Source organism: Cervus elaphus, chromosome 24 (genome assembly GCF_910594005.1).
Source record: "Cervus elaphus chromosome 24, mCerEla1.1, whole genome shotgun sequence".
Taxonomy (NCBI): Eukaryota; Metazoa; Chordata; class Mammalia; order Artiodactyla; family Cervidae; genus Cervus; species Cervus elaphus.
In genome coordinates, this window is record NC_057838.1 from 48,623,189 (window position 1) to 48,648,246 (window position 25,058).

The following is a 25,058-nucleotide window of genomic DNA, read 5'->3' on the forward strand; positions in this document are numbered from 1 at the left end:
TCACTTCTCACAGAAAAGGAGACATTGTGGTTCAGGGTTCGGTGTTGTAAATAACCTGTCAACGTCTCAAAGATGAGACACCGCTGCCCGCCAACAGACAAACACCCCCGATCCGTTTATAACGAATTCTTTTGCATCTTGGTTGGTGGGTTCACTGGTATAAATCGTTAGGCATTTTGCAAATGATTTGGTCACTGGTGTAGATGACCAGAGTACTTTAAGACAGTTGAAAGAAGAGCCTTCATCTGCTGGTCAGTTATGTCATGGAAGAGCCAATTGTGGCTTCTGAATACGAAAGCGAATGAATTCATAGCTGCAACTTTAGGTTGAGGGGGTGGCAAGGGTTGTTGCTGGGTAGACAGAGGGAGGACGGAGGATGCAGGAGCTCTGCTCTCTGAATCATGCCTTGTTCCTTGGAAACCTGTCATTCACAAACCCAATTATGTACAGGTAGAATGTCAACTCTGACAGAATGAAACCAATGCACGCTTTGTATGATTGGGTTTTTTTTTTTTTTTTTAATGAAATCCTGCTTTACTAGCAGGTTCTATCTTCATAAATGTCTATTTAAAAAAGAAAAAAACCAAAACCAAATCATATATTTCCCCACGCACTCCTGAAAAGCTTTAATCAGTGTGTGGAAAGCGAGAGCTCTTGGGTGTTGTGTGCATTTTGCCAAGAGGGAGAGAAAGACGTGAGAATCAAGAGAAATCCTCTTGGCTTTACCTCTGACCCTCTGCGCCTTTCTCAGCATCTAGGCCTTGCCGTTGCTCATTTGTAAACAGGAGTTATTAAATTAGTCTCTCCAAAGGCTGTCATGGAAGCACTCAAAGGTTAAAAATTCTTTGCAAATAAAAATGCCTTGCCACAGCAGTGCTTGTTAATTATAAATGAGGAATGGAAGGCAGACAGCTAACAGGGAAAATACATAAGGTCTTGATGGTTTTGATTTACCTTTTTTTGTTTGTTTGTTTCTTTTCCTTCTCCTTTTTTCCCTGTTTGGTTTTGATTTTTCTGGATGTGTTTGTTGTTGAACAAAAGGCTGCTCTCTGATGGGAATGAGGTATGCCTTTCATAGAGTATTAATAGGGTTTGGGGGTCAGATGGGTCCTACTTTGCATCTCTGTTCTGCTTTGTTTTCTCCCCTGGAAGGTGGAGGTGATAGTTCCTTTCTTGGAGGACTGGTGTGCACATCTGAGTTCACGGGTGTCAGGTAGAAGCAAGTCATAGAAGCAAGTCATTTTGCTCCTGTGTGCCCTCACCCAAGTCCTGCTTGCCCTCATTTTGCCTCACCATTCTAGTTTTGCATTGCACTGAGCATCTTTCCTGTACTACTTGATTGAGTGATATGTTACTTTTTGTTGTTGTTTATTGTATGTTTCTCCACCTCTGAGTATATAGATTCTATGAGGGGAGGGATCTTTGTTTCTTTTGCTTGGGTATGACTAGTGTCTAGAGCAGTGCCTGGCAGGTAGGTAATTGGTAGGTAATTGGCGGTACTTGTGAAATGACTAAAGAGGACCCTTAGCCCTCTCCTCTTTCTCCTCTGTTCAGGCTTCTATTCAGTGAAACTCATTATGAATCTGGTTCTTTAATTCTGTTTTGCTTTTGTCTTTGTTCCTTCTTCTGGAGCTTCTGTTCATTAGACTGTGTCCGTACAGCATTAAAAAGTATGCTCTTACTGGCCTTGCTGAATAAATGAGTTTCATTGATGAATATTATAGAGACTGAATTTAGAAAAAAATATCTCTACATTTTGTTCTAAAAGTGTGACTTGTTGGTAAACCATTAGTCACCGAAGAGCTTCCTAGACTGGGTTAAACATAGGGAGACTTTTTCCCCTTAAGTCATACACTGACGTAAAAAGTTCTGGAGGGGGAAAAAAAAACCTTGACTGCTTCCCAAGACCCCTGACTTCTTTACAGTAGGTGATTAATTAACGAGTTACTGTTAAAATGAGCTCAAGCTATTTTTAAAAGCAACAGCCAAGATTTGGATAAAACTTCTCTGAGTTTGGAGATGCAAACCAGATCCCAGTGTGCATTCTCTCCGTGTATATATTCAGTCAGGTGAAAAGCAGGAAGTAGAAGAATCTGACAAGCCTCACTTAGCTGGACAAAACTGATTCTGTTTCTTCAAGTACATTTTGGTATCAAAATTCAGGCCATTAAAAGAATAGGGACCAAAAAAATACCCTGACTGATCATCTTAATAGATGCAAAAAAAAAAAAGCATTTGACAAAATGTAACACCCTTTGTTGATTAAAAATTCTCAATGACTAGCATAGATGAAAACTTCTTCAACTTAAAGAAGAAAAGTTACCAAAAAATCCCACAATTATCTAATACTTGATGGTGAAGGGTTGGTTGCTTTCCCTTATGGTCAGGAACAAGACAAAGAGCAGCTTAGACATTTGTACCTTTGGATCACTGGAGGACCTCGGCAAGGCAATAAGACAGGATAAAGAAAAAATAGGCATTAGATTGAAAAGGAAGGAATACAACGATCTCTATTCACAGATGACATGATCTTGTATATAGAAAGTCCTAAGGAATACACACATTCAAAAAATGGAAATAAATAGAAAGACATTCTTTGTTCATGGATTGGGAGACTTAATATTGTTAAGATAGCAGTACTCTCCAAATTAAAGATTCACCACAGTGCCTGTCAAAATCCGAGCTTAAATTTTTTCAAAAAATGGCAAGATAACCCTAAAATTTATAATTTATAGTGCAGATGTCAGGGGCCCACAAAAGGTCAAAAAAAAAATGTTTAAAAGAAGAAAGTTGGAGGACTCACACTACACAATTTCAAAACTTACTACAAAAGAACAGTAATCAGGACAGTATGGTACTAGCATAAGAAGAGAATATAGACCAAAATATGAAATGAAGTTGAGGTGAGAGTCCAGAATAAATGCTTACATTTATGGTCAACTGATCTTTGACAAGGGTCAATGCAAGTGAGTTGGATGGTGCTGGGACACTTAGATAGCCACATGAGGATGAAGTTGGATTCCTATTTCATACCATATATGAAAAGCACCTCAAAATGGGTCACAGGCCCATAAATAAGAACTAAAACCATAAAATTCTTAGATGAAAATACAAGAGTAAATCTTATGACCTTAGGTTCCTTAAATATGATACCAAAAGCAGAAAGAACAACGGTGGGGGTGGAGGGGGAATAGACTTCCTCAAAATCAAAAACTTAGGTCTTTCAAAGGACTTCATCATAAAGGGAAGACAGTCCATCAAATGAGAGAAAATTGTACAAAGCATATATCTGATAAGAACTTGTATCCAAAAAGTATATAAAGAATTCTTTCATTTCAACAATAAAAAGACAATTTTAAATAAACTAAAGATGTGAATAGACATTTCTCCAAATAAGATATACAATCACATAAAAGGATGTGTAACATCATTAGTCATTAAGGAAGTACAAGTCAAAGCCTTGGTAAGATAGCACTTCACACCCACTAGGCAACAATCACAGAGAAAGACAATGACAAGTGTGACAAAAATGTGGAGGAAATGGAACACTCATCCATTAATGGTGGGAATGTAAAAAGATGTAGATATCTTGAAAAACAGTTTGGCAGTTCCTCAAAATGTTAAACATAAAGTTACTGTATGATCTAGCAATTCCATTCCTAGGTAAATACCCAAGAGAATTGAAAACATACGGAGAACTTGCACATACATAGAGTAGCATTATTCAAAAACAGTGAAAAGTGGAAACAGTCCAAATGTCTGCTGACTGATGAATGGATAAACAAAGTGTAGTGTATCCATGTAATGGAGTATTATAATGCAGAAAATGAAAGATTGACACGTGCTTCTGCATGAGTTTATCTCGAAAACATCCTGCTATGTGTAAGAAGCCTGTATATAGTAAAATTCCATTTATGTATATGGTAAGACTATATGTAGTAAGATTCCATTTATGTGGAATTTCCAGAAATTTCCAGAACAAGTAAAACCTTAAAGACAGAAAATACATGAATGGTTATCAGGGCCCCGGGGGAGGGGAGGGTGAGAAGTTACTGCTAATAATGCACTTGGAGTTTCTTTTAAGGGTGAAGAAAATGTTCTAAAATTAGATAATGGTGGTGCTTTCACACCTCTGTAAATATACTAAAAACCAGTGAATTGTACACTCTAAAATGCTGAATTTTATGGTATGTGAATTATATCTTCACAAAGCTTTTGTCGAAAAATTCAGACACATGGGGATTAGAATTCTGGGCTGTCTCATCACATTTATAAGGTGCTCCTGAAACTAATTCTAGAGGTCAGAGTGCAGGTGGAACAGCTTATTTTCTTAAAATCTTTTTCCTCCTCTACTTTTTTCCTCTCTTTTTACTTTTTATTTCACTGGTGGAAGCGAAAAGTGCTTTTGTGTTGCTGACATCAACGTTTTTATTGCTTCATCATTTTTGTAGCCATGGAAAAGGGAACAGATGGTAATCTTAAAAGAGAAATGTTCAGTTTGGGGGAGAAAATTGTGTCTTTGGCTGCTATCTTTTGAAATAATTCACATGCATGATGCTCTTGTACATTAAAGAAACAGCTACCAATGTGGGGTAATTTAGGGTTTCTAATTAGAATTTCAAACCCACAAGGATCTTCAGTGGAGATGAAAATGTCTTTCCCAGGAGATCTTAGGGTCAGATTTGCTTCGTGGGAAAAAAAAACTATTTTTACTCTTCTTAAAATCTCACCTGCAGTTATTTTTAAAACCACTTTCTTTTCCTAAGGTCTGGAAACCTTTTATAAAAATGGAATGTTGTCAGTATTGTTAAATCTCCTGGTGATATTTCTGGTCTGACTATGTATGGTATATATTAATTACTATTCCTGTTGAGGAAATTGTGGTCATGGTGCATATCCAGTGTTCTACCTAGTAAAATAAAAGGTATTTTGACTTGCCTCTTGGGATACTGATTTAGAAGAAGAGGTCAGGGTCCGTGTGTAAATGTCCTTAGCATGCGTACCTGGTGGCCCCTGACTGTTTAGGGGCTTTTTGCAGGTACTCAGGGCCACGCCTTCTACAACGACAGGCGGGGTGTGGAACACTCCTTTAGATGCTTTTGCCAAAAGCCAGTTGCCAAGGAATGTGTTTATGGATTGGGATCCAAGGGCTGGTGAGTGGCAGGCCAAGTGAAAAAATGGTTTCTTTTGCCTTCCTTCTCACCTCCGGCCTTTGCTGCTTGCAGGAAGATCTGCCTGCACTGCAAGTGCCCTCAGGAGGAGCACATGGTGACGGTGATGCCCCTGGCGATGGAGAAGACAGTCAGCAAACTCATGTTTGACTTCCAGAGGAACTCGACCTCGGACGACGACTCAGGCTGCGCCCTGGAGGAGTACGCCTGGGTCCCGCCGGGACTGAAGCCTGAACAGGTACTATTCTTCCTCTTCTTCTTCTTAAATATTTATGTATTTGGCTGCCCTGGGTCTCATTTGTGACTGTGAACTCTTTGTTGTGGCATATGGAATGCGGTTCTCTGAGCAAGGATTCTCTGGCTGCCTACACTGGGAGTCCAGAGTCTTAGCCTCAGGCCTCCCGAGGAAGTCCCAGAGGCACCAGCCTTGACGGAAGGGCGGTTACAGGTTTGGCTTTTACCTTGGTTTCGGCCGTCCTTCCTCATTCCAGTTCAGAAGGAAGAGCGGACTTTGCTGAGTCCAAGAACACATTGCTTTACGGGATGAAGATGTCTGGGTCCCCAGCGGGAAACCAGGAAGAGAAATGAAACTGAGCTAATTCATTCTGCATTTCCATTTAAGCTGTTACCAAAAGATTTTCTGGAAACATCTAGAAACATTAGGTAATGAAACTGCATTTTTGGAGAGGGAAGGGGTGTCCTACATTGGCCACCAATCTTAATGTTAAGATTCTTTGTAAAGGAGAGTAAGGAAATGAGGATTTACCTAGTGATCTGATGCTGCGCTGAAAAGTTTGGCCCAGCTTGACAGAGAAAGATGCTGGCACTTCCTGAAACATCTTGGCACTGCCCTCAGGCTGTAAATACTACTGGCTTGGTTAGATGAACTTGGTTTCTTTCTGTGTCACTGCATTTCTCTCAATCATATACAACCTCCACTTTGCATTTCTTGGTCTTTGGAATTTTCTCCTGTTCCAGCCTCCTGTTGGTTTAGAAGCCCCTCCTGTAAGCTGGATACTTTCATGATCTTCCTTGCGCATCTTTGAGAGTCAGGTTTATCCCAGCCTAAATGTTTGACCACTGTTCCCTTCCTCTAGCATAGAAAGGTTCTTTCCCTGGAGATCTTCTCTGTGTCTGGCAATGTTTTAAAGCTTAAAAAGCCCTAAAAGGTTAACTCTGGAACTTTAGATGTGATGCTCTTAGAAAAAGTTCTTTATGGTGAGGGAAGACCCAGAAATTCACCAAGAACTTGAGGATGGGACCCTGATAACATCTCCTTGGTTAGCCATTTCTCATTTTTCTACTTCCAATAATGAGGTTGTCATTTGACAGATGGAATTGTGAGCACACAACCAGGATTTGGTTAACCAGCAAAGGATTGTTTAAATTTTTAATTAGTCACTAATTCTTAGAAATTGCTCATACTTAAAAAATTTTAATTTTAAAGTTGATGTTTAGATCTTGAAATTTTGAGAATCTGGAATCTTACTTTCAATAGAATCTGAAATCTTACTTTCTCAAAAATTGGTATGCAGGCCGTTGATTTGAGTGCGAGACATTCTTTCCAGAGTTTGAAAAGAGTGAATCTCCACATCAGCCTGGTCATCACTAAGCCCATTTTATCCTTTTGTGTTCATCTTCCTATACCCTACAGGCATTTGAGTTTTGTGAATTCTATTCTAATTCTTACTAGGATGAAAATGTCTTGGAATAGAAACTTTCTCAGAAAATAATTTCTGTGAGAATTGAAAGGAATTCTGTGTTGGGTTATCAGCAGAAATAAATAAGAATGTTTTCTCCCGGGGCCTTCCCAGGTGGCACTTAAAGAACCCACATGTTAAAGAACCCACATGCCAATGCAGGGAGACATGAGATGTGGGTTTGATCCCTGGGTCTAGAAGATCCCCTGGTGGAGGAAATGGCAACCCACTCCTGTATTCTTGCCTGGGAAGTCCCGTGGACAGAGGTGCCTGAAGGGGCCTGGAGGGCTACAGTCCATAGGCTCACAAGAATTGGATGCAATTGGAGAGACTTAGCCCACATGCAGTTTTCTCCCAGTTTGTATATTAAGGTTAAATCTTTATTTTCCTCTGTTTCAGTAAAGACTGTATTGTTAATAAGTTGAAGAAGAATGAGAGTATTTGATTGAGTTTGTCTGGAAACTCAGATGAGGTGGTGGGTGACTAAATATCTGTGTTTGACATCACCCTTCTACTGCCAGTACTTGAGCAGTGAGTTTTCACACCTCGATACATCTGTGAGCCTGTTTCGTTTTCTTGCTAACCTCATTTCCAGCAGCTTCCAAGAGACCCATCCTTCTTTTGTTCATGTTGCTTCCTGCTGAACTGGGCTCTCAAATTCCAAAGTTAAGCTATTTTCAGTTCCCTGCTTAGGTAGATTCGTTTCTAAGGCCATTAAATATCATTCTATAATGTCCAGATTCAGAGAACATTTTCTACTGACCTAAGAGAATAGACAGTTGCAAAAGTTAAAGGGCTTGGTGACATCCATCAATTCCAAAAATGATTGCTTACGTATTTTTGAAGGCCACTTGCCTCATCCAAAGTGAATATCTTTGGGAAACATAAAACATCTTTCTTTGATTTGTTTTGAAAGAAAATGATTAATGCTATTAAATCAGTGGTTTGAATTATATCAGATGACAGAGTATTCCCATCTCTTGTAATTGTATTTTTCTTCAAATGGTTTTCTCTATTCACAACACTTACTCAGACCTATATGACACAGATGATTAGAAAGGAAATTGTTCTCTAGAGAGAGACTATCTTTTTAAGCTATTTGAAGGGCTCTATATTTGCCTAATAAAATATGAATCTGTATTAAAGGTGTTTCAAGGGATCATGTTGCATGAAAAAAAATAGTCTTCAGATTTTTAAATTACAAGATCTTTGAAAGTCTGTTACTTATGGAACTGATTATAGGTTTAAAGATTTTTTTTCAAAGGTTGCCTAGTAGGTTTTAGAAAAACTTAAGACCCAAATACCTCTTACTAATAAAAATTCTGGTATTTAATATGATGTTAGTTGTCTCTGACTTGAGAAAAAACATTGTTCTATCAGGAGAAATTACAGTGATATTAAAATGCTTTGTGCTGGAGGCAAAATACTCAAGACCAGTTAGGGTTCCGAGTAACGTGCTTTCCTTTTTGTTAAAAACCTTTCATTTTTTCCCTAGTTGTGGGGTTGGTAATATACCTTCGGGTGACACTCTTTATTATTCTGTTTCTTCTGAGAAATGCCTTCAGTTAAATAAAATGGAAACGAAAGCTACCCCCCTTTTAAAAGAAGGTATTCTTTCTTATGGGCAGTTAATTTTATTAAAATCTGCTAGCTGCAAAAACCCAGCCTTCTTAAACTAGTATAAAAAATCATAAAGATAACAATCAATGCCAGAAAAGAAGGGTTTCTAAGGTGTGTTTTTTAATGACCAGACTGAAAACTGACCCGAGAGGTTGCCAAGATCCTTTGTCTCCACTCCCTCCAGGTGAGGCATTTAATATTACGCAGAGAGCCCTGCGGAGGCAGGACAGAAAACTGGAGTCTTCCCTGATGGCCCGTCTGAGGTCATCTGTAAGGCTCCAATTTCTCTTCAGACTCCGGCAGGTCATTGAATGCGCTCTGTCTCCTAGAACCGCTCTGGGGAGACATTTATAGCAGATAATACTTTAGGAAGAATTCGGAAATTATTTAACAAGCTGTAAGGAAGGGAAATGGTGAGCAGGGTCTCTAAACCTCAGTGCTGTTGACATTTTAGGCTGAATGATTCTCGCTGTCGGGGCAGTCCTGGGCATCATAGGATGGTTAGCAGCATCCCTGGCCCCCACCACCTACTTGATGCCAGTAGCGCTCACCACGCCCTCCATGGGGTTGACCAGACCCAGACACGTATCGGAATACCATTCATTGCCCCTGGGGGATGAGCTGGGCACCCTGGCTGAGAACCACTGGGTAAAAGTAATGTTAAAACCTGGAGGACCTGTCAACACAAGCGTGGCCCAATCCAGACAAGAAGAAGATGACTCAGTTGAGTAAACATTTATTTGAGCACCTCCCAGGTCCTTGCTCTGGTATTACAGCTGCTGCCTTGAAACGAGGCTGAGTATTTGGCAGAGTGAGAAAGGCGATCCCACGCTACTTGAGCAGAGGCCAGTACTCATCCTCCCGATAAGTCAAAACAAGAATTGAAATGGTGTGAGGAGCAGGTTGTTGGGTGGATCACCGCTTGTTCTCCAAAACAAGAGATAGCATTCTTGTTGGGAATAATGGGAAGACTTTGCCTATTGAAAAAAGGGAAAGAAAAGAAGAAAGCAAGCAGATAAAAATCACTCATAATTCTGCCAACCACAGAAAACTGTTTCCCAACGTTTTTGGAATGTGTGTGGGCTTCCCTCGTGACTCAAACCATGAAGAATCTGCCTGCAGTGCTGGAGACACAGGAGATGAGAGTTCGATCCCTGGGTTGGAAAGATCCCTGGAGGAGGACATGGCAACCCACTCCAGTATTTTGGCCTAGAGAATCCCATGGACAGAGGAGCCCAGCAGGCTACAGTCCATGGGGTCACAATGAGTCAAAATGATGAGCAATTAACACTTTCGCTTGGAATGCATGCAACAAGAATCTATGTGTATAGGCTTACATTTCTGTTTTGTTTTGGACAAAAATGTGATGATGCTATCCATTTATCTTGAAATTTTTTTCACTTCATGTATTGTGAACATTTTTTTCTTTTTTTTTTTTTTTTTTTTCTGTATTTGAAAGTCGCTCAGTCATGTCCTACTCTTTGTGACCCCATGGACTATACAGTCCATGGAATTCTTCAGGCGATGATACTGGAGTGGCTAGCCATTTTCTTCTCCAGGGGATCTTCCCAGCCCAGGGATCGAATCCAGGTCTCTTGCATTGCAGGCAGATTCTTTACCACCTGAGCTACCAGGGAAGCCCAAATTTCTGTATTTAGACCCAGGTTATCTTTTGGAATAGGTGCATGGTTCTCTGTTAGTAGTTACCAACCTGTAGTCGCACCGCTCGCCACTAGGGGGCATTTGGACGAGTAGGTTTAGATGGGGGTGGTTATTGTCAAAATGGTTAGGGGGTTCCAGTCGAATTTTGATGGGTAGGGACTTGGGATGCTAAACATTCTGAGAAGTACCAGGCGATCCTGCGCAAAGGAGAATTGATCCCTCCCAAATGCCAGGAGCATAACCATCAAACAGCCCTGAACTGAAAAGTTAGTTTTGAACATACGCATCCTTGGTAGCTTTTCTCTGTATCAAATAAAGCAGTAGCAGCCAGCATTCCTGTACACTTACCTGCTTCTCTCCTTCAGCACAATCCCTAGAGGTGGAGAGGTCATGTGTAAACCCCTTTAAGGCTTTTGATTGATTGTGCCAGTAAGACTTTTGATTCATTGTGCTAAACTGCCGTCCAGAAATGTTGTGAGTAGCGCATCCTCTGGGTGGATAGCTTTCATGGGGTCTGTGAGGATGTGGTTTTTCTCCTGGTGCTTCTGCTTCCAATCCTTGAAAATGTGAACAGACCATCAGATTGCTCCCCCTGAGTGAATGTCCTTTTATCAATGTTATGGATTCTCCTTGGAGAGTTCTCAGACAGGAATGTCTGCACATCCTTGGTCTCCCAGTATTGTGATTTTACCTTGACCATAACCCTGTTTTTGCGCATCAACAATGGTAATTAGGTTATTTCTCCAGAACTCTCAACTTTCACTTCAGACTGTTGCAGGAAGGATGAAGAGTGGCTACTAAAAGTAATTGCCCAATTTGGGACTTTCAAAGCATTTTTCCATATGTGGCAAAATAGACCATCCAATATTACCTACAAGATGGGAGTGAATTAGTTGGTTTAAAATATCCCTATTGGGAATATGTAAAATTCTTTATTTGGTTTTTAATTTGATGATTGTTACTCATTCATCAGATGTCAGATTAAATGTATTTCCTGAAGGAGTTTCTCTAACTACCCCACTATTCCAATATAAGATTAGGTCCCCAATTCCATGCTTCAAGAGTCCCTACCATTTCTTTTTCACTATTTTTCTTGCTTAGACACTAAGTCATGTCTGACTCTTTCACAACCCCATGGACATAGCACCTCTCAAACTTGTAATTACTTATCAGTATAATTATTTGTTTAATATTTAGCTTTCTGACTTTGCTTTAAGATTCAGGAGGTCAGGGGTCTTATCTGCTCTGTTCTTTAGGAATTTCCTAGTGCCTAGAACAGTGCCAGGCACCCTACCAATATTTGTTAAGAGACAGGCAGGTGACCAGGAGCCTTTGCAGAACCAGTGATATTCAGGGTTGCATCACACTGAAAAGATAAAGGTCTTTTCAATGTTTTTCTACATAAAAACAGGATTATTCTGTATCCATTATTCCTGCTTCCTGTATTTTTCTTAAAAACATACTCAAGCAGATTCCCTGAATAATCCCAGTGGCTTCAGAGATGTCTTAGGTTGGAAAGGCAGGAGATGGATGACATGCGGGGAGGGACTGTGTTCCGGCACAGACTTGAGGCAGCGCCACCAGCTCTTACACTCAGGGTGCCAGGAGCCAAGGGTCTGACAGAAGCCCTCCATATTTCCAAACCAGAGGACCAGTTGTGTCACAGAATCACTTGGAGAATGCATTCGGAGGCACAAGGGGAAGTATCACAGTGCGGTGGAAAAAGCCTCACTCCCAGAGTCTAGTAAGTCTGCCTTCTGCTCCCTTTCTGACCTCGGGAAAGTGGTTCAGTTTCCAGGAGCCTCAGTTTTCCTTCTGAGGGTGATGATAACACGGAGACAATTACTAAACTTGCTGTGAACCCTTGTTTCATGCCCACCACCATTTTCAACTTTACATGCATTACCATGCTTAATTCTTAAAACAACGTGATTTGGTCATTATTTTTCCTGTTTTAGAAGTGACTAAAGCAGAGCTCGGAGAAATGAGGTAACTTGCCCAGGATCACACAGCTGAGAAGCAGCAGAGAGGAATTCAGTCTCAGACACCCAGAGCCCAGAGCTGTTACTCTTTAGACCTATAGATCTAGCACAGGACTGGACTGGCCCCGAGTGAGGGAGCATGTAGAAAGTTCCCAGGGCAGCGTCTGCACACGGTAGATGCTCAATAGAGTGACTGTCTCCTTATCACCCTTCTTGCGGAGCTGTAGCAAGTGTCACTGATCACTGCTGCCCTGAGCAGCCAGGAGAAAGCAAGGAAGGAGCATCAGGCTGTCCACATGGAGGACGGTTATGTCGGGTGGGAGAGGGTCAGCATGTGGGGTCAGCCAGAATCCAGGGTTCCTCCTCAGCCTTTTCAAAGGCTTTAAAAAGTCATTTTCATTCTGCTGCCGGAGCTGTTCTGCTCCCCAGGTTCTCTTCTGTGGGCTTGCTGTAAAGGTGCAGCTTCTTTTTCGTGAACTTCTGGCCGCACTGAACCAGAGCAGTTTGGACAGGGACCCAGGCGGAGCCACCTGACTCTGAAAACTTCAGCGTCCCAAGTGGGCTTTGGGGGTGTCTGCTGAAGAAATACACTCTGCCAGCCCCGCTTCCTTGGTGCCTGAGGTTACCTGTAGCCAGGCTTCTCAGTGCCCGGATTAGCAAGGAGTAAGTTCCAGGGGCATTTTTGTAGACCATTCAGAGTGCAAAGAGAGCCTTCCCACAAAGCAGAATAGCCTGCTCTGATGATGCTCAGGTCATCTGAAGGCATGGCTCCTTACTCTGCCGCTCGCAGCCTCTTCAGCAGCCATCTCTAGTGGGTGGGCTTCATGCCAGCTTTCCACAGGACTGTACCCCGTAGTCAGAGTTGAAGAATGAATCACAGTGTGTGCTGGAGAACTCTGTGACAAAGGAACAGTGATCGGACTGTTTTCATTCCTTCCTTCACTGGTCTCCTGTGCACCTCCTCTGTACAGGCACCATGCTAGGCGCTGCAGATAAAACAGTAACCAAGATCACTGAGATTTCTGAGTGCGGCTGTTGGAGACCTGTCCGTTAGGAAACAAATGACTGAGATAATTGAACATTGTCAATTTGAAAATGATGTAAACAGTAAAGCTGTAAACATTTAGTGAACTCTTGCATGCACCAGGCACTGTCTTAGGTGCTTTGCATTTGATTAACCATGAAGATTAGATAGCATCATCGACTCAATGGACATGAGTTTTAGCAAGCTCCGGGAGATAGTGAAGGACAGGGAAGCCTGGAGTGTTGCAGCCCATGGGGTCACACAGAGTTGGACACAACTGAGCAACTGAACAACAGCAACAAATGAAGGAAATCCAGTGGCTTCAGTGATCAGGACTGTGGGCCAGAGTGTTGGGGCGGCAGGGATTGGCTAATTTAGATTGACTGATCAGGACCTACCTCTCTGGGGAGGTTAGATCACTCTGAATGTGATCTAGCAGCACTTTGAGCTGCTACTGAATGACAGGAGGAAGCCCACCCTGCAAAGATCTGGTTGGTTGCAGAAGTTCAGAAGTGAAATGAAATCCGTACTCACTTTCTATCTGTGCTCAGAATTTGGGGAGGGCATTGTTGGACGGTCTAGGGAGAAATGAGTAGGGCTTGTGCCATGCTGAGCTCTTGCCAAGGCAGCCACCCACTGACCTGAGGACTGGGCAGTTCCACTGCTGTTCCTCGCCCTGGGAAATCAAAGGCACCCCCGTCACCCATCACCTTGACATGTCTGCCTGTGAGCAGAGAGAAGGCAACACAGATTCCCCATTCAGAGGTGACTAGAGAGGGAGCAAGAGGCCTTCACCAAGCCAAGTGCGTAATGTATGCTTTATATATGTTTGTGTCTACCCCTTTTGTCATACGGCCTACCTTCTAAAATGTCTAAAATGTCAGCCTACTGGAGAGAGGCAGACATGGTCCTGTTCACCACCACACCCTCAGTGCTTAAAATAATGTCTGAGAGATTATTCAGTAAACAGATGTTACATGAATTAAGTCACATTTCATCCCTGTATAAAATCCCCTTGTTTCCCCACCGAATACCTTGCAGCTCAAGAGTCAGAGGCTTGACCAGGGTGCCCCAGCTCATAAAGGGCAGAGCCGGGATCCACCCCAGCCTTCTGCTTGACCCAGGACCTATTTGGGCTCCTCTTCCTACACCGCCCTCACCTCCATGGTGATCCACCCAAGATATCAGATCCAAGGAAGCCAACTTGGTGTGTGTTGGGAGGCGGGAGCAGCATGTGTCACACTAGGCTCTTTCATTCCTAGGGGAGGCAGATTGCTTTTCATCTCCAGGTGACCCTGGTGACTAAGGGATTCCTCTCTCCCCAGCTCCAGTTTCCCCACCACTGCAGGAAGTGGGAGAGCCCCACCTTCAAAGGCTTGTTTCCCTGTCAGCAGTCTCTCTGTCTCTGGCTTTTGTCAGTCTCTCATCCTGGCTGGGAACCCACTTGGTGACAGACACATTTTGTCATCTTCCTCCACTGGCCCTTGTGTTCCTGGTATGGTGTCTTTATACCTGGGCACTCAGTAGTGATATTCATTGAGCAGATATTTATCAAGTGATAAGTATGTTCCAGGTACTGCAGGAACAGCCATGAACAAACAAACAAGTATCCTTGCTCTTTCGGAGCTGACACCCTAGTGGAAGAATCAGGCAGGTGAACTATTGAGTGAACAATACACTTTCAGTGTGCTGGGAAAGTAATTTTTAAAATGGGGATGATGTGATTTAGAGCCAGGGTTGGCAAAATTTTTCTGTGAACAGCCAGACAGTAAATATTTTAGGCTTTGTGGGACATAGTCTCTGTCGCAAATAGCCAACTCCAACGTTGTCATGTGAAAGCAATCAGACAACGCATAAATGAATGGGCATGGCCATGTGACAATAAAACTTTATTAACAAAACCAGACAGTGGGCCTGATTTGACCCACAGGCCATGTAGTTTGTTGGTCCCTGATTTGGCGAATCTACTTCTTCAAATGAGGTGACCAAAGAAAGCCTCTCTGAAGAGATGACATCTAAGCTGTGTTGTTACTTGGAATGATGGTTAGGTTACCCAGATTCAGCCATTCCAGTGGTTTTCAAAGTCTGGTTCCCATACCAGCAACATTAGTATCACCTGGGAACTTAGTCAAACATATAGATTCTCAGGCTGTGTCCAAGACCTGCTGAACCAGAGCCCTGGAGGTGGGCCCAGCATTCTCTTTCAACAGAGCCTTAAGGGGTTTCTCATGCAGGCCAAAGCTTGAGAACCTCTGCTCTTGGGTTCCTGCAAAACAAGAGTGTTGAAAGTACATGGAGCCAAATCTTGGCTCTGCCGCTCATTAGCTTTGTAACCTTGGATGCCTTAAGCTTCTTGTCTGTAAAATGAAGAGGCTTGTGCCCAAGTCTAACATAGCTGTGAAGGCTAAATGAATTACTCTCTCAAGAGCCTAGGAGATGCTGACTCATAGGAGGTCCTCATGAAATGGTAGCTGCTATCATCACCACCCTCGTTATTTGGGTCTTCTGGACACTGATGCAGATTTGCCCATGGACAGCAACAGAGGATCAGCCCCAGCATCTTCCCCGTGGGCAAGATGTCTTTCATCCCCAGCTTGTTGCCCCTGGCTGATATCTGCTGAATATGGCCTGAATACAAGGCTGTTTGTTAAAGGAGAATTATAGATATTTTTTTTTAATTAATGTATTTATTTTAATTGGAGGCTAATTACTTTACAATATTATGGTGGCTTTTGCCATACATTGACATGAATCAGCCATGGGTGTACATGTGTCCCACAATACTAAACCCCCCTCCCACCTCCCTCCCCACTCCATCCCTCTGGGTTGTCCCAGAGCACTAGGGCACCACTTTGAGTGCCCTGCTTCATGCATCAAACTTGCACTGATCATCTGTTTCACATATGGTAATATACATGTTTCAATGCTATTCTCTCAAATCATCCCACCCTTGCCTTCTCCCACATAGTCCAAAAGTCTGTTCTTTACATCTGTGTCTCTTTTGCTGTCTTGCATATAGGATCAAGATAATTTTTTTAATTCTTTGACTGGTCCTGCTTCCTCCCCCCACCCTCCTTAGCCTGCTAATCCAGAAGATGCTCTGGTCCCTGCTGTCTGGGAACCGTGAACTCTATATCTGTGACTCACCACTGGGCCAAGGCCGCAGTGCCAGGCACCCAGCTTTTCCATTCACTTTCAGGCTATTGACAGTTTGTTCTTTTTATATACGAAGCTGTTTATACCAGGAGGGACAGAGGCTGGCAGGTATGCAGGCGAGGAGAGAACAATGATGAAGTAGTTCGTCTCTCTAGGCCTGCTGGGTGGTTCTGGTTCATAGATAGGGAATCTAATAACCCCTCAAAAAAACCCACAAACACAATCATTAGAGTCACCAGCCATTTGCAGTGTCGTCTTCATTTCATTACTGCATCAGCACATGCTGAGCTCAAAATGGGATTCCGTGGCTGCGGTGAGACGCACGCCCCCCCACCTGGGTTGGATTACGTTTCTTCCAAGCTGCTTCTCTGTGTTAGCTTTCACCGTCACTCACTCCAGAGTTCTCAGTGCTGGGTGAGGAATGAGTGGGAAGGGAAGGGAAGAAGGAAGACAGGAGGAGGCCTGAATGCAATCTCCTGCCGTTCTCAGGAAGCCAGTCACATGAGCGACGTTCTGTTGATCTTGGCTCCAGACATGCGCTGACGTCATCCGATGGTGATGGGAAATATGCCTGTCTGTGCAGCCTTCTATAAAACTGCCTGTTAATGAACTGGTTTTCAGAGGAGCTGTCAGAGGTGGGATTAGAACTTCGGTTTAGACTGAAGGGCCTCTGCCAGATGAATGAAGTAAGCAGCAGTGTGGCCAGATGCCCCCAGCAGGGCCCTCTCAAGGCTCGTGTGCAGAGCACGAGGCCTGGAAAAGCCAAGGCCCATCTGCAAATCCAGGAAGGGAGACCTGCCATTGGAGGTCTCACTCTCAAGACAGATGGCTCCCACTTTTATAGTAAGCGTGTACCAGAATCCTGGACATGGGGAGTGAGCCTCAGGACTTTGCCATCCTGTCAGAGTTAACAGCTGCTCACCCTTTCTGCCGACTGAGCAGCCTACGCTGTGGGCTGGTGTGACAGTTGATTTCCGATCAAGATGATCCCTGCCGCCTTCTGACTCATGAGACATTTGAGTGGTTTCGTGAGTTGGTTGGATGAACCTACCATCAGGGCAGCTAGTAGCTGCCTTCCTCCTTATGTCCATCTGTTTGTCCATCCGTTCATTCATTCACTAGTGCGTTCAGCCGTGTGTCCATTCAGCAGTTATGAATGTACTTAGTCCCCATTAAGCGCACACCCTTAGTCTAGGTATGATTTCACTGTGGCTGTTTTCCAAGTTTAGAGCTGGCGCTGCCCAGGCCCTGTGTGGACACTGTGCTTTGTGTAGCGTGGAATTACTCACAGGCGGGTGTGGACAGTCCCTGTCCGAGGAAGACCCGCACGGCCGACAGGCTCTGTGCTGGTGTCCCATGCCATCTACCTTTTAAGCACCTATCCCCCTAAGCTTATAGTGTTCCAGAGTATAAGCTTTGACACTCACGAGCTCTGTATTCACACCTTAGCTGTGTTGCTCTAATGTTGGCCAAGTTCATCCACTTCCATGAGCTTTCTTGTCATCCTCTGAAAAATAAGAATATCATTATCCAACTGTCGCATAGCTGTGAAGATTAAATGAGGCAATGCCTTTAGCACGCGGCTTTAAAAATGGCAGTTTTTAGCTTTCTTTTTTTAATAACTCCAAGTTGGAAACAACCCAAATGTACCTGAACGGATAAACAGATTGTGTTATATCATAGAGTAGAATGCTTCTCTACAATAAAAAAGAGTGGACTCTGCATATATGCAGTGACATTCATGAATCGCAAAATCATTATTCTCAGTGAAAGAAACCAGACCGTAAAAGTACCTACTGTATGATTCTATTTACATAAAACTCTAAAAATTTTAAACTAGTCTGTAGTGACGGAAAGCAGACCAGTGGTTACTTGGGGCTGAAGAGGTGGATGGAGAGAGTGGGAGGAAGACACGACAAATGAGCAGAGGAACCTTTTGATGGTAATAGGTATTTCAGTATCTTGATTATGCTGATGGTTTTGTGGGTCTATGCCTATGTCAAAACTTATCAAGTTGTATACTTTAAATATGTGAAGTTCTCCTCTATCAAATACTTTAATAAAGTGAATGAATCAAGTTGCTCTGTAGCAAGCAGGAAGGCAAGCATCTTTGCATGCCAGTGTTGGAGTCTTCCTAATGTTTCTTGGTTGCCTCAGCAAGTAACTGAGCCCTTTGGCCAAGTACTGTCAGAAAGAGTTGCTCAATATTAATTAATGCACAACAAAAACAGATTTGGGACAGAAACTCATCAACATCCAGATGGATGGCACTAAAAAATCAGTTCCACGGACTGGCTCTTTTCTTCATCTCTAAATGCTCTGAGACAGTGCCTGACATACAGTTGGCCCTTGATAAACAGTGGCGGTAGTTGTTACTGCTCTGACAATTAGAAAGGCTGATTAAAACTCAGTGATCCCATCTTGCTAAGGGAAGCTAGTTCTTCGGGCGATTTCTGAACCTACGTTGCCTGAGCCAAGAAGATAAATTGATAACCTTTCACTTGGTTGAGGACGAGAGCTGCCACAGGCGGTTGTCCATTTGTGGGCCACGCAGAGGTGTCTGGCCAAGGCGGTGATGAGAGGCTAAGTCAGCTGGGCTCTGATGACTTCAGACCAGAGTGTATGTGTGCGTGTGTGCTAGGTCACTTCTCTTGTGTCCGACTCTTTTTCAACCCTGTGGGCTGTAGCCTGCCAGGCTCCTCTGTGCAAGGGATTCTCCAAGCAAGAATACTGGAATGGGTGGCCAGGCCCTCCTCCAGGGGATCTTCCCCACTCAGGGATCGAACCCGAATCTGCATCAGCAGGCAGGTTCTTTACCACCAGAACCACCTGGGAAGTCCACCAACCAGAGTAGGGAATTTTTTTTCACCTAGGGCACCTTGCAGTTTACCTGGTTATTGATACAACACTCCCCCCTCTGACATTGGGAGCTTGCTTTTTCTAATTTCCATAGAGCTACCAAAAAGGCTAGCAGCAACCTAGGATGGACTGTAAATATTAACTAGCCAAGCTCAGTGATGACTTTTCATTTCTTCCATGAAATCCTGGGTATCTAGGAAACCTCCTTTCTGATTCTTGCCAAAGGGTGTCAGGAATAAGAAATGGTGTCTTCGTCCTCATTGGCACTGAATATTTGGTGGAGGAAAGGAAGCAGGTTATGATTTCGCAAGTTTTGATGGTTAAGATGTTGAACACTTCAGCCTGTTTTTGGTTCTCTGCCTCCTTTTCCATCATTTTGTAAATCATTGCAAGCATCATAGCCTTGGATGGAGAGGCAAGCAGAGAAAGGAGCTGAAATGTCAACTGACTAATTTTGTCAACCACTTGGCAACTCTGTTCATATCGTTGAGGGAGACAGTCAACTGAAACTATGTAAGTCCTTTTGAAGTTGAACTTGTGCATGGTTTTGAAGCATCCATCCTTGCCTGGACCCCACTGCTGTGTGGAAATCAGTAATTCATCCGGATGGTGAATATGACATGAGAAATAGCTCTGCTGAAATATGGTCAGTGGGTGGTCCTTCCCAAGCAGAGTGATTAAAATCCACGGCTGTGCTATCAGATGCATATGGTACCTGATCCAGCTCTCCTGCTGCTCTCTGGCTATATTTATGATTGGAACAAGTTATTTTACCTTGATGCAGTCATTTTTCCTTATCTATAGAATGAAGATTGGAGAAGGGAATGGCAACCCACTCCAGTGTTCTTTTGGGAGAATCCCAGGGACAGAGGGGCCTGGTGGGCTACAGTTTATGCAGTTGCAAAGAGTTGGACATGACTGAAGTAACTTAGCATGCATAGAATGAAGATAGTGATGGTTCCTGCCTTGTACAGCAACTATCCCAGTACCTGGTATTTTAAGAAACATTAGATATAATTACTGATTGGAAAGGCCAAAAGTGAAAACATTTTTCTTGAAAAAGCCCATCTGAGGGTGGAAAAAAAAAAAGAACTGGGAATGAAATCTGAAGCTCTTGTCCAGAGTTTGGGGGTCTAGGGGTGGAAGAGATATAAGACTCATAGAAATAAGACTTAAGGAATTATTAAACCTAAGCCTTGTAAATGATATTTAAGAAACAGTCTCAGAGAAAGTGTATGACTTGCACATTGTTATATAGTCAGAATTTAGAGAGCTGAGTTAATTTATCTCATCATCCTTCCCCTTACTACAGGGAGATTTACCTAGGGGCAGTCGAAAAGGCACGTGTATAGAATAGGGCACATGAAAGTCTAGAAAGAGTTATGAATCAGAAAAGTTCAGACCACAGTTATCTAAGTGGCCTTCCCCAGGTTTCTTAGCTCCTTCTAGTTCTGTCCCCCATTTGGAAAATAAGGTGGTGAAATCTTTTCTTCCTACTCTTAAGTAAGAATGAGCAAAATATTGTTTCTAAATTGTTAGAAGAAAGGTGATAGAGTTAGTGAACAGTTATTATTACTGTCATCCTCTATGGTGGTTTAGTCACTAAGTCGTGTCCGACCCTTGCAACCACATGGACTGTAGCCTGCCAGGCTCCTCTGTCCATGGGATTTCCCAGGCAAGAATACTGGAGTGGGTTGCCATTCCTTTCTGAAGGGGATCTTCCCGACCCAGGAATCGAAACCTGGTCTCTTGCATTGCAGGCAGATTCTTTACCAACTGAGCTACAAGGGAAGCCCGATTATACTCTGTAGCCTTCATAATTTTTTGTTGTTTCAGTCTATTGATGCTGAGACACGTTTTATTTATTTATTTATTTATTTTACTATTCATTTATTTATTTTGCTGCACTGAGTCATAGTCCCAGGATCTTTAGGTTGTGTCACTAGGGAGTCTTAGTTGCAGAACCCTTACTTGTGGTGTGTGGGATCTAGCTCCCTGACCAGGCATCAAGCCTGGGCTCCCTGCCTTGGAAGCAGAGTCTTAACCACTGGACCACCAGCAAAGTCCCAAGACACACACTTTAAAATCTTTCACAATGGTTATACATTTGTTTCTTCTTGTGTTTCTGTTTTCCTTATATGTTCAGGCTGTATTTTTGGGTACTACAAGTTTATGAATACATTCCAATTTTTATTGATTTGTCTTCCTTTTATTATCTTGTATGCATTTATTTTAACATGAAAATCATTTTTATGGTCCTTTAAAAGTTTATAAACAGGTGCATTGATAAAATTTTCCAGGGAAATAAGTAGGAAACTGATGGCTCAATCAACAAATTGTGTCACTATTAATTTTGAAATGATCATGGAGCTGTTAATCAATTGTAGCATCTCTTTTAATCCATCCTAATTATGTTTACATAAATATAGTTTCTTCAGTATTAATATTGTATGCTAGCTTTTTTGAGGGGAACAATTGCAAGACTGTACTTTATTCCATTATTTTATTTTAACGTTTTCTTAGGGATTTGTTTTAAGTAAGCAGGATATCATGGATATTGGATTTCTGTTTTTAATCCATAGTGATAATCTTTTAATTGATGGATATATTTACATTTATTACGATAACTTAGATAATTATTACTCCCACATATTTTGTTATTTTCTATTTGCTATGTTATTTTCCTCTGCTTTGTTCCTATTTTCTTGACTTCTACATTTTAATCAAGTTTTCCCAGTTTCTTTCCTTTTTCTTATGGGAAACAATATAGTACATTGCATTTTTTCTCATGGCCACTTTGCCATCTCTTAACATCCAGCCCCTCTGGCTCTCTTGCCAACCTTCAAGTATCCCAAGCTTCCTCCAGCCTCAAGGCCTTCTCACTTATTGTACTTAATGCATTGCTTTCCTATTTAATTCATTTTTAACAAGTATCAGGCTTTATGTCTCCCTTTTAAGTCTAACAGGGATCTCACATGATGTACTTTAGTACCATTTGTTACATGACTTATAAGACTTTTCCTTCCTTATGAGGTACCCTGAGCCTCAGTGTATTTCGAAGCCACCTTACGTAACCTTGAATTCATATTTGCTCAAGCTTAAGTAAATTTTTAGATAGTTTCTCTTTAAACCAAAACCATATCAATGCTAATAATTTTTTTCTTTTTTTCTTTTAGTAATCTTTTTAATTTAAAAAATTTTTATAGTTTTTAAAAGTTACTTTCCACTTACAGTTATTACAAACCATTGGCTGTATTCCCTGTATTACACAGTGCATCTTTGAGCCTGTCTTATGCCTAATAGTTTCTACCTTCCACCCGCTTCCCCACTTGTAACCACTAGCTTGTTCTCTGTATCTGTCACTCTGCTCATTTTTTGTTATATTCACTACTTTGTTGTATTTTTCAGGTTCTATGATAGACGTTATATCATGCAATATTTGTCTCTCTATATTTTTTTTATTTCACTTAAGCGTAATGCCCTCCAGGTCCATCCATGTTGCTACAGATGGCAAAATGTCACCCTTTTTATGACTGAGTAGTGTCCCATTGTGTATATATACCATATCTTCTTTATTCATTCATCTGTAGATGGACAGTTAGATTGCTTCCATATCTTGGCAATTGTACATAATGCTGCTATGAACATTATGGTGCATGTATCTTTTTGAATTAGTATTTGGGTTTTTTTTTTTTTTTTTTTGGCTATATACCCAGCAGTGAAATTGCTGGGTCATATGGTAGTTCTTAGGGCTTCCCTGGTGGCTCAGATGGTGAAGAATCCACCTGCAATGCAGGAGACCTGGGTTCAATCCCTGGGTTGGGAAGATCCCGTAGAGGAGGGCATGGCAACCCACTCCAGTATTCTTGCCTAGAGAATCCCATGGCCAGAGGAGCCTAGTGGGCTACAGTCTACGGGGTCACAAAGAGTCAGACCCCACTGAGCGACTAAGTACACATGCACATGGTAGTTCTTTACTATCTGAGCCACCAGGGGGTAGATCTATTTTTAGCTTCTTGACAAACCTCCATACTGTTTTCCACATCAGCTGCAGCAATTTATGTTCCCATCAGCAGTGTACAAGGGTTCCCTTTTCTCCGCATCCTTGCCAATATTTGTTATTTGTGTTTTTTCTTGATGATAGCCATTCTGACAGATGTGAGGTGGTATTTCATTGTGGTTTTGATTTGTATTTCCCTGACGATTAGTGATGTTGAGTATCTCTTCATGTGCTTGTTGGTCATATGCATTTCCCCTTTGGAAAAATGTCCAGTTCTTCTGCCCTTTTTTTTAATTCAGATGTTTGTCTTTTTGATGTTGAGTTTTTTATACATGTTGGATATTAATCTTTTATTGATCTTGTCACTTGCAAATATCTTCTCCTCTTCTTTTATTGAAACGACTTTGTTTCATTGTGTATTTTTGCCTTCCTTATTACAGAATAATTGACTATAAGTGTGTGAATTTATTTCTGGACGTTCTCTCCTGTTCCATTGATGTTGTGTGTCTGTATTTGTGCTAATCCATACTATTTTGATTATTGTAGTTTTATAGTATAGTCTGAAGTCATGAAGCATGATTCCTGCAGCTCTATTGTTCTGTCTCAAGATTGTTTTGGCTATTTTGGTCTTTTGTGTGTCTATACAAATTTTTAAACTATTTTTTCTAGTTCTGTGAAAACTGCTCTTGGTATTTTGATAGAGACTGTATTTAAATTGTAGATTGCCTTGGATAAATATAGTCATTTTGACAATATTGACTCTTCCAACCCAAGAACACAGTACATACAGTGTACCTTCCCATCCGTTTGTGTTGTCTTCAGCTTCTTACATCAGTGTCTTTCGGTTTTTGAAGTACAGGTCTTTTGCCTTCCTGGGTACTGTATTCTTTCTGATGCAATGGTAAATGGAATTGTTTTCTCAATTTCTCTTTCTGATGATTGTTAATGTATAGAAATGCAACAGATTTCTGTGTATTAATTTTGTCTCCTGCATCTTTACCAAATTCATTGATGCACTCTAGCAGTTTCCTGGTGGCATCTTTAGGATTTCTTATGAATAGTGTCATGTCATCTTCAAACGTGACAGTTTTATTTCTTCCTAACTTGCATTCCTTTTATTTCTTTTCTTCTCTGATGGCCTTGGCTAGGACTTCCATATCTATGTAGAATGTAAGTGGCAAGAGTGGACATCTTTGTCTTATTCCTGATTTTAGATGGAATGTCTAGCTTTTCACCATTGAATGTGATGTTAGCTATGGGTTTGTCATAGATGGCTATTATTGTGTTGAGATGTGTTCCCTCTGTGCCCATTTTCTGGAGAATTTTTATCATGCATAGATGTTGAATACTAGTAATTTTACCCTAGTAATTTTAAGATCATTTTATGTCTGTTGTTTACAACTTTGCTTCTTTCATTAATGTAGGTAAGAACTGATCTCCAAACTCCCTGTTTTCCGAAGTCTATTTCCTTAAAAAATGGATGCTTAAAATGAACACCTTTTTCTTTTCATTCATTTCCTGTTTTACAAAATGGCTTAGAGGATCTATTAGTAGAATAGTTAAAAAAACAGTACAGAATACTGTAGGTGCAACATGGATGGATCTAGAGATTCTCATGCTGAGTAAAGTCAGACAGAGAAAGACAAATATGTGATATTGCTTACGTGTGGAATCTTTAAAAAAAAATAGTACAAATGAAGTCATTTTAAAAACAGAAATAGAGTTACAGATGTAGAAAACAAATTAATTGCTGCCAGGGGTGGGGAGGGGGGACGGGGAGAGGAGGGATAAATTGGGAGATTGGGATTGACATATACATGCCGTGTGTGCTAGGTCACTTCAGTTGTATCTGCCTCTATGAGACCCTATGGGCTGTAGCCCGCC

The 25,058-nt window shown here is 41.8% G+C and overlaps 1 protein-coding gene across 5 annotated transcripts in view; it reads left to right on the plus strand.

Moving 5' to 3' along the window:
• The window catches only part of PRICKLE2 (prickle planar cell polarity protein 2), a 338,377-nt gene that overhangs the window by 234,354 nt on the left and 78,965 nt on the right, over positions 1 to 25,058 (plus strand). For all 5 annotated transcript variants that reach the window (XM_043885876.1, XM_043885880.1, XM_043885878.1 and 2 more), the window contains one exon: positions 5,226 to 5,409. In XM_043885876.1, the coding sequence (XP_043741811.1) occupies positions 5,226 to 5,409 (184 nt within the window). The remainder of the gene's footprint in view (positions 1 to 5,225; positions 5,410 to 25,058) is intronic.